This window comes from Trematomus bernacchii, unplaced genomic scaffold (assembly GCF_902827165.1).
Source record: "Trematomus bernacchii unplaced genomic scaffold, fTreBer1.1, whole genome shotgun sequence".
Classification (NCBI taxonomy): Eukaryota; Metazoa; Chordata; class Actinopteri; order Perciformes; family Nototheniidae; genus Trematomus; species Trematomus bernacchii.
This window is the reverse complement of record NW_022988043.1, coordinates 10,492,134-10,502,806: the sequence shown is the minus strand read 5'-3', so window position 1 is coordinate 10,502,806 and position 10,673 is coordinate 10,492,134. Positions and strand designations below refer to the sequence as shown.

Here is a 10,673-nt window from a genome sequence, read left to right as displayed (position 1 = left end):
CATGACAATTACCCCAGATTAAACATGTGACTTTACTGTTAATACACTAAAATACTATCCAACAAATTGAAAGAAAATAAGTTAATAAATAGAATGTAATTAAGAAATTAGTCACATGTTAGTGTCAATTCAATGCAAATTAATGCACGTTAGCTCAAACATAAGTACATGTAATAGTGACATAAGGTTAGGGATGCCCTCTGAGTGCATATGTATTGCCGGTTCAGTGCCCCACCCTCTCAGGCCACAATAAAAACACAAGTGAGATTACTTCTGGCACAGTTGTTATTAAACCATACTAGCTTTGGTGGAAGACAAGGTGACGATACAATCTGAGATCGGTTTTACTATTGGCTGTGGAAGGCACATGAGGATCAGCTTAATGATGGAGCAAGATGATTAGGAGTGAACACAAATGTCATTGTTATTCTGTGAGTGGACGGTTAATATGTACACGCAGAGTAGACATGTAGTTCATCTTGCCAAAAGATTGCAGTGAATTCCCCTAGTGGTCATTTCCCTTTGAACAACAAACATCTCCTGCTGCTTCTTGGCATGTGTGCTAACAGAATGTGTGTGCGAGTTTAAGTGCCTTTAATGTCTTCAGTGAACCCATGTAAAGAAAGCTATCTCGTCCAGGTCCACGGGGTAGTCAGTGAGGTACATGGGGCACTTATCAAAATGTTCTCCCTTGTAGCTTTTCCATCGTCCGGCAGGCAGGTAGATGTCCCTCTCCTGCTTCCCTGGCTCCAGCACCGGAGCCACCATCAGGTCATCCCCGATCAAGAACTGGGAGTCGATCTTGTAGGCGGCCTCGTCGTTGATGGCGATCCACCAGAGGGGCCTTATGATTGGGTCTCCTGTGTCAAGGACCTCGCCTGCCAGCTCGAGGACCCTTGGGGCCACCAGAGTCTTGTGAAGCTCTGTGAACTTCTGTGCTATCTGTACAACCTGCAGGTCAAAACACAGAGATACAGAGTTAGCCTAATAGAGCTGCATGGTATGGGCTCAGAACAGTCTCATAATACACACATGCACACAGAAGGATTCACACTTGTATTTCATGATCCACAAAAGGATTCACACTTGTATTTCCGGATCCACACTTGTGTTTTTCAATGCACACACAAATGTGTTCCGTTTCATATACATGTAAATAAAATCCAAATACAGAAAAAAGTTTTACATATGTATTTTTGATCCTCACATATTTGTTTTCCGTTTAAATCCCCTGAACCTGCAAACACAAACCGCTTTCTGTGCATGGATTGCTCTGCATTCGTGTGTGGGTTTTTTGAGACTCCCCTGACGGTCACCCGATTCGTACTTGTAATTTTTTCTATCTATAGCCAATCAGATGTCTCCTCAATTCTAAGCCAATCACATGAGCGCGCCCCCACGAGGGTAGATTTCTTGCGTTCATGTCACTTCATATACGCATTTTGCGTAGTCCGGAGCAGGGTTTCCGCGGACAGAATTTAATTTTACCGGACAAATTTGAAACTTACCGGTCATGTTTCAATAATAATAATAATAAGAATTGTGTAGCAGCGTTTCCGTTAGGTAATTACCGGACTATGACCGGATAATAACACGGGAGTAAGGATCATCTCTTTTCCTCTCTCCCTCCCTCTCTCCTGACAGCCCGTCAGTTTCTCATGCAGCTCGCTAAAACTTCACTCGCGTTTATGTCCATATCGATCAGATCCAGCTCTCCTGATCGGCCTTTATAGAGAGCACCGATCAAACTATTAAGAGTGAATATCGGCCGATAATGACCGGCGGGGCTCCCCCCGTTGACAGTTCACTGTCTAGCACTGGCTTCGTAGTGCACTGATCGATTAGGCTAAGCTAACCTCCACACTCACAACAACTTCATACAGACATAAATAAAGCAGCTGATCGCCATACAGGAAACACACATTTAAAACAGTTTTGCCTGCCGTTTTTGTGTACACAAGCATTCATTAATGGTTCGGAAAGTGGCACTGTACCTTAATAATATAAAGGCTTGTATTTGCGTGCATTTCCTGATCGGAAAGTGGTAATGTACTGAGAGTGGAGGTGTCCTGAGATTAGCGCCTGCAGGCAGGCTCCATGGACCTGTCAGCTCCGGACAGCGCAAAATGCGTACATGAAGCGCTACGTCATGAACGCAAGAAATCTACCCTTGTGGGGGGCGCGCTCATGTGATTGGCTTAGAATTGAGGAGACATCTGATTGGCTATAGATAGAAAAAATTACAAGTACGAATCGGGTCACCGTCAGGGGAGTCTCAAAAAACCCACACACGAATGCAGAGCGATCCATGCACAGAAAGCGGTTTGTGTTTGCAGGTGCAGCGGTTTTAAACGGAAAACAAATATGTGAGGATCAAAAATACATATGTAAAACTTTTTTCTGTATTTGGATTTTATTTACATGTATATGAAACGGAACACATTTGTGTGTGCATTGAAAAACACAAGTGTGGATCCGGAAATACAAGTGTGAATCCTTTTGCGGATCATGAAATACAAGTGTGAATCCTTCTGTGTGCATGTGTGTATTATGAGACTGTTCTGAGCCCATAGCATGGAGGCTGGTTTATTAAGACATTTTCTTCTAGATTTCTGATAGCAATACATGTAAGACAAGGACGAGGGGTTAGTAAGTAATACCTACTATTATTAGATGTGTGTACCATTTATCTACATTTATTAATCATCTAGTCAATAATACATTAAATGGTTGTCATGCTTTCCTAGTGTCGAGCTAATTCTGGCTTGAAACGTTGTGCTTTTTATAAATGTAAGAAAAATAATTAAAGAGAACAATCTACAGTACATTGTTGAAAGTCTATTATAAGCAGGAATCATAATTCAGTTGTTTGACTTAACAACTTGTCATCAAAGATGTGGACAAGCTTTCACATGAATGGAAATATATTTGCACATACAAATTCTACCTAGAGTGGTTTGAATTGGGTTACCTCATTGTCATAGGCCCACGGTGGTATAGAGAACTGCATGGCAGGCATGAAAGCAGACAGCTCCAACCATCGGATGTACAGCTCTCTGTCTGGAAGAACGTTTTTGCCATCTGAAGTACCTAAAAATACAAAACAGATGTAAGAAAGTACACTAAAACCATATCCAATATCTTTATGTGTCTTACTTAAAGCCAACTCTGGACCCCAAGGCAATGTTGGAGTAGTCTTGTATTGTTTGTAAGGTTAATAACTTGACGAAATGACCAGGAAGTATTTTAGTGGCAGCCATGATGGGAGATGTTGGAATTGTCTAAATACTAAAGAAAGGTGCTTTAAAGGTCCCATGTCATGCTTTTCTGGTTATTACCCGTCCCCTTATGTGCTATGTAGCTTGTTATGCATGTACACGGTCTGCAAAGTCACAAACCCTCAAAGTACACCCTGTAGCGAGTAAAACTCTAACACAGAAAATACCTGTCTATGCTGCCCCAGAACGCCTCGTTGGAGATTTTCATTTTTCCATTTTTTTCTTCCTGAGTATGGTGACGTAACCATACCCAGGTCCAAATGGACCAATCCGTGGAGCTCCTCACACACACACACACACACACACTCAGCCTTGTCTTTTCTCAGCAGCGGTGCTGCGCGGAGTTTCGCCGGCACACACACTCACTCAGCCTTATCTTTTCTCAGCCGCGACTCCGTGGATCTCCACTCACAGTTCGCCACACACTGTGTGTGTGTGCTCAGGCTGAGTTCCGCGGTCTCTCGCTGTCTCGCAGACCCCACACAGGGGTCATTTCCTTGACACCAGTAACCCAGCTCACACTGGCCGCTCCTCGAGCCTCAAAGGGCGGAGCAGCGAGCCCCGCAACCTCCCGTCAACACGGCACCCAGACCCCACGCAGCATTCTCATCTGTTTGTCATTACAGGTGTCATTTTCTGGTTGCTAACAAACGCCATTGTAACACATAAACACACATCAGAGCACAGTGGGCTCATAGGGGGGGGGGGCAGGAACAAGCCGTTTAGGACAGAGAGTGAATACACATACTATACAGACATGCTGTATGAGAAACCAATGTGAGTTTGGAACATTGAACAATGTAAATCTATTCTAGTAGACCTCAACAATGGAATTATGATCAGTAGAAATGGCCATGACATGGGACCTTTAATGCTTACTTTCTAATTTAGCAAAGGCTCCACTAGACCATTTTATATTTAAGGAAAGTAAATAAAGCTATCCCACCATCCCTTTAGTATTAATATTTGAAGTGACGCACATCAATAATATCCACCCATCCTAGCATTAGTGCAGTCCGATTCACTTAACAGGCAGTTGTCTTTTCCAGGAATGAATTTCTCAAAATCTTTTCTTGACCTCATGACTTTTTAAAATCAAAGTTAAGGTAAAGTGGTTAGGAAAGGGCATAGGACCTAATTTTGTTGGACTATTCGTTCGCAGCCTCTGTAGAAATATGTTATGGAGTACCATACCTGTGGTGCGGTTGGGGTATGCGTTCCCTCCTATCATATCAGGTAAGACAAACTGGTAGCCCAGAATGCTAATCGTCAGTACAGTCGGGATGATGGACTTGAGGCCGAGCTCGTAACCCCACACAGAGTCTCTGTCAATGATCCTGAAGAAGCAGGAGATGTTCTGGCTCTGGTAGCCGACCCTCAGCTCTGCACGCTCACTGAACGGGATGACCATCTCTGTGTAGCGGCGGGTGAAGGTGGAGGGATCCGACAGTGGGACCATGGTGCTAAACTGGCGTGGGAGGTAGCTTGACTCCCCTGCATCAAACTTGAAGGACGTGACGCCATAGCGAGTTTTGATCATATGCAGATGTGAGGAATACCACTCTCTTGCTTCTGGGTTTGTAAAGTCCAAGATTCCTCCGATGCCGTTCCACCAGCGAACCAGAGCAGGCAGCTCTCCGCTCGGCTCCCGCACAAACAGTCCTTTCTCCACAGCAACACCAAAGTTGATGGAGTCATAGTTGATAAAAGGATGAGTCCAGAGCGACACTTGAAACCCGTCCTCTCTGAGTTTGTCAAACATACCGCTAGCGTTGGGGAACTTCTGCGGGTCAAAGTCAAACTCTCCATAATCTGAAGTGTAGCGGTCGTCCAGCTCCAGGTGGGAGCACGTGAAGCCATGCTCGGTGATGTCAGAGGCGTACTGCAGCAGTTTGTCCTGAGTCACAGCTGTCTTATGGAGAGCCCATGTGGACCACAATGGCTGTTTGAACACTTCAGGGGATGGCACCTTGCTGGGCTTTGGGAAATATCGACGCACCTGAGCACAACAAATGCAGACACTTACTGCAGGAATATTCACAGCAACAATTTACAGTGGAAATGTTTGCTCCACTGCTGTATTTGGTGATAATAATGTTCTCATCTTAGTATATTTCCCCCAAAATGTCAGAATTTGACTTCAAATACTACGTGGCAAAGATGTCTCCAGCGGTGTGAAATCAAAACTAATCTCAATTCAAGTCCTTGTAACTTTAGCAACTAGCCATTTTTATTTATAAATGAATACATGTTTTGCAAGTATAGATCACAGTTATCAGAGTCCTACGTTACACCTTAAAGCATCCTGTTTTCGTACTATCATCAATCCAAAACCCAAAGATATTCACTTTATTGTAATATAAAAAAGAGAGAAGCAAAAACAAACAATGTAGAAACTAGAAACTAGATTTTGGTAGATACATGAATTTGTCAACAACTGTCAGAGTTGTTCATAATTAATATTTCTGTAATATATCAGTTAAGAATACATTATGCTTTGATATTTCCTGTCATCTTCACTCCAATTTAGCTCTTTTAAATTTGTTTAAACTTTCTTTACTTTTTACTTTAAGTGCTTATCCAAGTGTAAACAATTCCCCCCTGCCCCAAACAATCTCAAAAGCAAACACTTCAGACTTAACTACTGTATAGTGCTCTTATATCAATAATAAGTTATTGTTACAAGTGAACTTACAATTCCACAGTATGTCATTACTTACCATGTATTTGTGAATAGAGGTGACATCCAAACCCACACACACTCTGTAGCTGAGTTCGGGTAAGGCCTGCTGTCCCTCTGCTGGTTTGAAGGGAGAGTCCTGGTACCGGGCCTGGAACCTGAGGGTCCTGTCCTTCTCTGACCAGCCCAAATGGAAAGGCACTGAGTCATTAATCTTGATGGCAGTCGCATTTGAAGACAGCCAATAGCGTTCCAAGATACCCCCAAAAGCATCTCGATTGGAGTAGACATCGCTGGTGATGAAAGGCTCAGGTTCCTTTTCTCCCTGTATCCTGATAGGCCAGTACTGTGTTGCTGTCTCCGCCCCTCCATACCAATGAGAGTCATTATAGGCCATGGCATGCTCCACTGAGCGCTTACTTTGCAGCTCCTCCCAGCGAACACGGTAACATATCACAGTGTCCTTTGGTCTAACAGTCTGGATAAAGAAGTTGAGCTTGCCAGAATCTGACTGAGTGCAGCTCAGGATATTTCCCTCTTTGGAGCAGGAGTCCAGATCCAGAGTGCCAGACCTGGAAGGCAGCAACAACACAGTTATAACATATAAATGAACTTGTGAAGCACAGCACCTATTGTAACTTCCAAATAATTGTGAGAATACTTTGCAATTGAAATATATTGTTTGCTACATTTCATTACTGTATTTCACTGAGAGTGCAAATACCATGGCTATTTCTGGGAATGTGAGCTTTGCTGATAAAGGACCTGACCAAATCACTTTCCCCTAAGGATGTAATCATGTGTCTGCCTCCTGTGGCTTTCCATTAAACATCCACACATTGCAGACAGGCAGCTTTTTAGTACAAATCAGCACAGAAAGAGAAACAACTGTGCCAAGGCAAAAAAAAAGATATATGGTACAAGAATACTCTGAACTAAGATGTATCTGATTCACCAGAAAACAGTTAATTAATGTTCCTATTTTGATTGTATTTTGATTGCTCTGAAATGGCCATGGCAGCAGCAGGATAGATGTTATCATGTGCATATTCCAGCTCGAAGAAATGTCATCTGCAACTACAACATAGTAAGTGTAAAGAATTATAATAACAGTATCGTCCTGCGATATTATGTGTTGTGATACTTATTGATTGTCAAAGACACTATATGTTTTGATGAATAGTGTATTTAACATGAAAAGATGATCTCAGTTAATATTTTATATATTATTTTAAATAGATATGCGCCATCTTAAAGAAGTGATATTGACTTTTTTTGTGTTACAAGGATTGTAATAAATGCAAATAAATTTCACTGATTGCATAAAAAGTAATCTCTTTTTAATTAGATTGTCACTTTCTAGTCACTTTCCAAACAGAAAATGACAAAGAATCTCTGGTGCCAGTTTCTTAAATCAATTTTATGTTGGAGCATGTTCTCCATTGATTTGTTTTGTTTTATTCTGAATTGAATGTGTTTGGGGTTTTGAGCGTTGGTAAGACAAACTGAGAAATGTATAATAAATAATAAAAATATATATAAAGAATGAAAATAGTCCCCACAGTAAACGTACCTGAAGGTCATACTGAAGACCACAGCCCCCGTCATGTTATGAATAATAAAACCGTCCTTGTTGAGGTCCAGCAGCTCGGCCTTCAGCAGCTGGGCTTTACGGAGGGACGCTGAGTAGTAGCACCAGGACACCACAGCAGCCAGCACCAACACACAGCCCAACAGGCCTGCTAACACCATGGGCCGGCCCTCATGAGACCGTTTCTTCTTCATGGGAGAACCACCGACTGTCTGCTGCTCCCCAGGAGCCACCGGCACAATCTGGTACATACTGAAGATTTACAGCAAGGAGGTGTGCAGGAGAGCAGCTTTGGAGGAAGAGTGGCTGGAGTGGACAGCTGTAGTGAACTCGCTGTCAGTGTCACTGAAAATGGAATATCTGTCACACTGACAGAAGTAGAAATAAAGGAAAGCCTGATGTCTACCTGTCGATCTTGAGCAATGCCTCCATCTGAATGATTTGTCCAAACCTGCAAGATGAATAAAGAGAGACAGGGATCTACATTTAGTTGATTTTTTGCTCAATTTATATCAAGTCAATACAAAGAAAGTCATACATCATTGTCGTGTCAAATTATCATATAATCATTTAAAACATATAGTCTTATACACTGATTGCCTTTTAGTTTTATGCTAAGGATTTACATTTCAGGAGGGCAAAAGGAAGTGTAAAAGGGGGATATGCAAATGCTTAGGACGAGGGGGTGTTATGGTTTAATGGTGGGGATGTTTCGATGATGCCTAATGGAATTTAAGGGTGGGACCAGTTGGCTATTCTCTCTACTATATAGTGTGACTGTAAGCTGTGTTCTGGGTGCAGATCCACTGAGGATGAAGTAGCTCTGTTCCTACATTTGGGATTGATTTCACTTGTATATTGACTTTCTTTATTACTTTATTAAATATAACAAAAGACAAACTTTGTCCATGAATCATTTATCAGTTTCTCTTAAGAATGTCCTCCACAATCATAAAGTAAATCAACAGAAAAATAATTACCAACTATTCAATATAAATAATCAATACATTTTCATGCAGAAATGTCGGAAAATGCTGTTTTTAGGCTCTCAAATATGACGGGTTTTTTGCCCTGTTTCTGTTTAATATCATGTTAAACTGAGTATCTTGGACTGACAAAACAAGACATTCAAAGTGAGTAGCTTGGAACTGTTTGGGCATCTTTCACTTTTTTTATGGAAGGTATAGGCCAAAACGTTAATATATTCATTTGGATAATAATGGGCAAATTAATCAATAATGAAAGGAATTGTAGTTGAAGCCCTAATAATAATTACATAATAATGCTATGTAGTACATACAAATCCACTGTTGGTCCCTTGTCACCCACATCACAGAGGGTGTTTGACAATCCAGTTCTAATATTACCACTGAGTCTCCATAAATTAAGTTATAAATAGCTTTAGAGCTCTCCACACTGCATGCTCTAATACACCCTAAAACAATATAGTGTACAATAGTTCTGCATGAGACAGTTACTCATAAGCAATCTAACTTCCCTTCAGTGATGCTACAGTATATTTACCACCACCACGTTGGTATATTGTTTACAAGTTAAATAGCTATATGTTACTGTACTGTGTTCACTTGCTGCCAGGTGTCTACTGCAGTGGTTCAGCAGCAGCAGTGTCCCCAGCAGAGAGAGACAGAGAGAGCACACAAGCTTTAATCTGGTAAATGGTAGGTAGAGGTGCTGTGAAGCCACATTGGCACTGATAGAAACAGAACCAGTGACACCATAAAAACAGGCTTTGATCAGAAACACAATGTCAGCATAGTTAAATGACATTTATCCCTCAAGTAAAAGCACCTTGGGATTGAGTAAATAATATTTAAAAAAGTAGCAAACCTCCAATAAGGGCACTGCAGCAGGCCTATAGTTTTCAGATATAGCAAAGGGCAATCATCTACAACAGAACCATATTTAATGTTGCAACAGGTATCATTATGCCTCAGTGTTGCAGTGCAGGGAGAAAAGGACATTTTTGAAGTGCATACCAAGCAAGAACCTCTGTTGCGTGACCTGTGTTCCTCTTTGAGAAAGTTTACACAACCCCCTGTTCGAATTACATCCTTTACCTTCTCTGTGTGTAGAATTACAGAAAAAACTGCACTGCCTGTTTCAACCATCATTTGTAACTTGTTTCATTGAGTTTTTAAATCGATTGCCTTGATGTTCAAAGCAATTCTATGATACATTGTGTTGGGAAAGTGTTTAATTTTCAAGTCCCAAATATTATAGCTAACTGCTTTATCAGGAAACAGGCATAAAACAATGTTTTTTGTACAATTATCACTGCACAGCACACACAATGTTTTATGAAGCAATAACTATTATGTTATGGATACTCTAGTTAACGATAATGGCCTGCTCACTGTGACCAGAAATTCATTGTTGTTGCTTATGGGGACCAAATGGATGCAATGCAGTGTTTTGATATACAGTAGAAAGTATCGATTCTGATCAGTGCTGTACTATTGTCTGGTCTCTGTGGGTTATCCATTTTTCTTACCGAACAGCGAGCTCACAAACACAGGAACAGATTTCTCCATAGTGACTGCTAATTGTTGTTTGTTCACTTTAGTTGAAGCTATCAAACTATTACACTGCATGCAATTCATCTGACTTTGCTGAAATGATGGTCCCATACAGCGCCTCCAGATGCTATGTATTTGTTTATATAATGTTCTACAATAGTGTCGATGTGACTCAGTATAACTAAAGTATCAAGCGTTACTAATGTGCCAGTGTCGGATCGATAACCCACAAGCACTCTCCGACACGAATATCGCTGTTGTCGCTGCATACAGTGACACTGTAACCGGTCGTACCAGTTGTCAGAAATGTGGTTGGAGACGGTCATGTTCACCGCTAAAAAGCTTAGTTAGCCATGTCAATAAGACACAAAACAGTTAGATAACACATTTAAAACTGTGGTTTCTAGCAACGTGGTGATAAAAACAGAGTTATCTTACCTCTGCATCTGACTCTCTGGGGTCAATGTGTACACAGCTGTGAGCGCAGTACCACAATGCGCAGCTGCAGAGCGGTTTGAAGTTTCACGGTCCCGCCCCAAGCACAAAGATTCGTTAATTAATCTGTCACTCATCCAATGGGCTTCTGG

The 10,673-nt window shown here is 41.5% G+C and overlaps 1 protein-coding gene across 1 annotated transcript; it reads right to left on the bottom strand.

Moving 5' to 3' along the window:
• Positions 1 to 267: 267 nt before the first annotated feature.
• Positions 268 to 10,591, bottom strand: LOC117473067 (myogenesis-regulating glycosidase-like). Its single transcript, XM_034118542.1, has 6 exons — positions 10,525 to 10,591; positions 7,532 to 8,000; positions 5,999 to 6,530; positions 4,473 to 5,277; positions 2,972 to 3,090; positions 268 to 951 (listed from the first exon to the last, which is right to left on the bottom strand). Exons 2-6 carry the CDS (start codon positions 7,798 to 7,800, stop codon positions 604 to 606), a joined length of 2,073 nt encoding a protein of 690 aa, XP_033974433.1. The 5' UTR covers positions 7,801 to 8,000; positions 10,525 to 10,591; the 3' UTR covers positions 268 to 603.
• Positions 10,592 to 10,673: the final 82 nt, after the last annotated feature.

Coding starts and splice junctions, on each gene's coding strand:
- LOC117473067 (XM_034118542.1), bottom strand. CDS start 7,800: ATGTACCAGATTGTGCCGGTGGCTCCTGGGGAGCAGCAGACAGTCGGT. Junction 5,278..5,998: donor CCTCTATTCACAAATACATG/GTAAGTAATGAC, acceptor TGTTGTGCTCAG/GTGCGTCGATATTTCCCAAA. Junction 3,091..4,472: donor ATACCCCAACCGCACCACAG/GTATGGTACTCC, acceptor TTGTATTTTTAG/GTACTTCAGATGGCAAAAAC.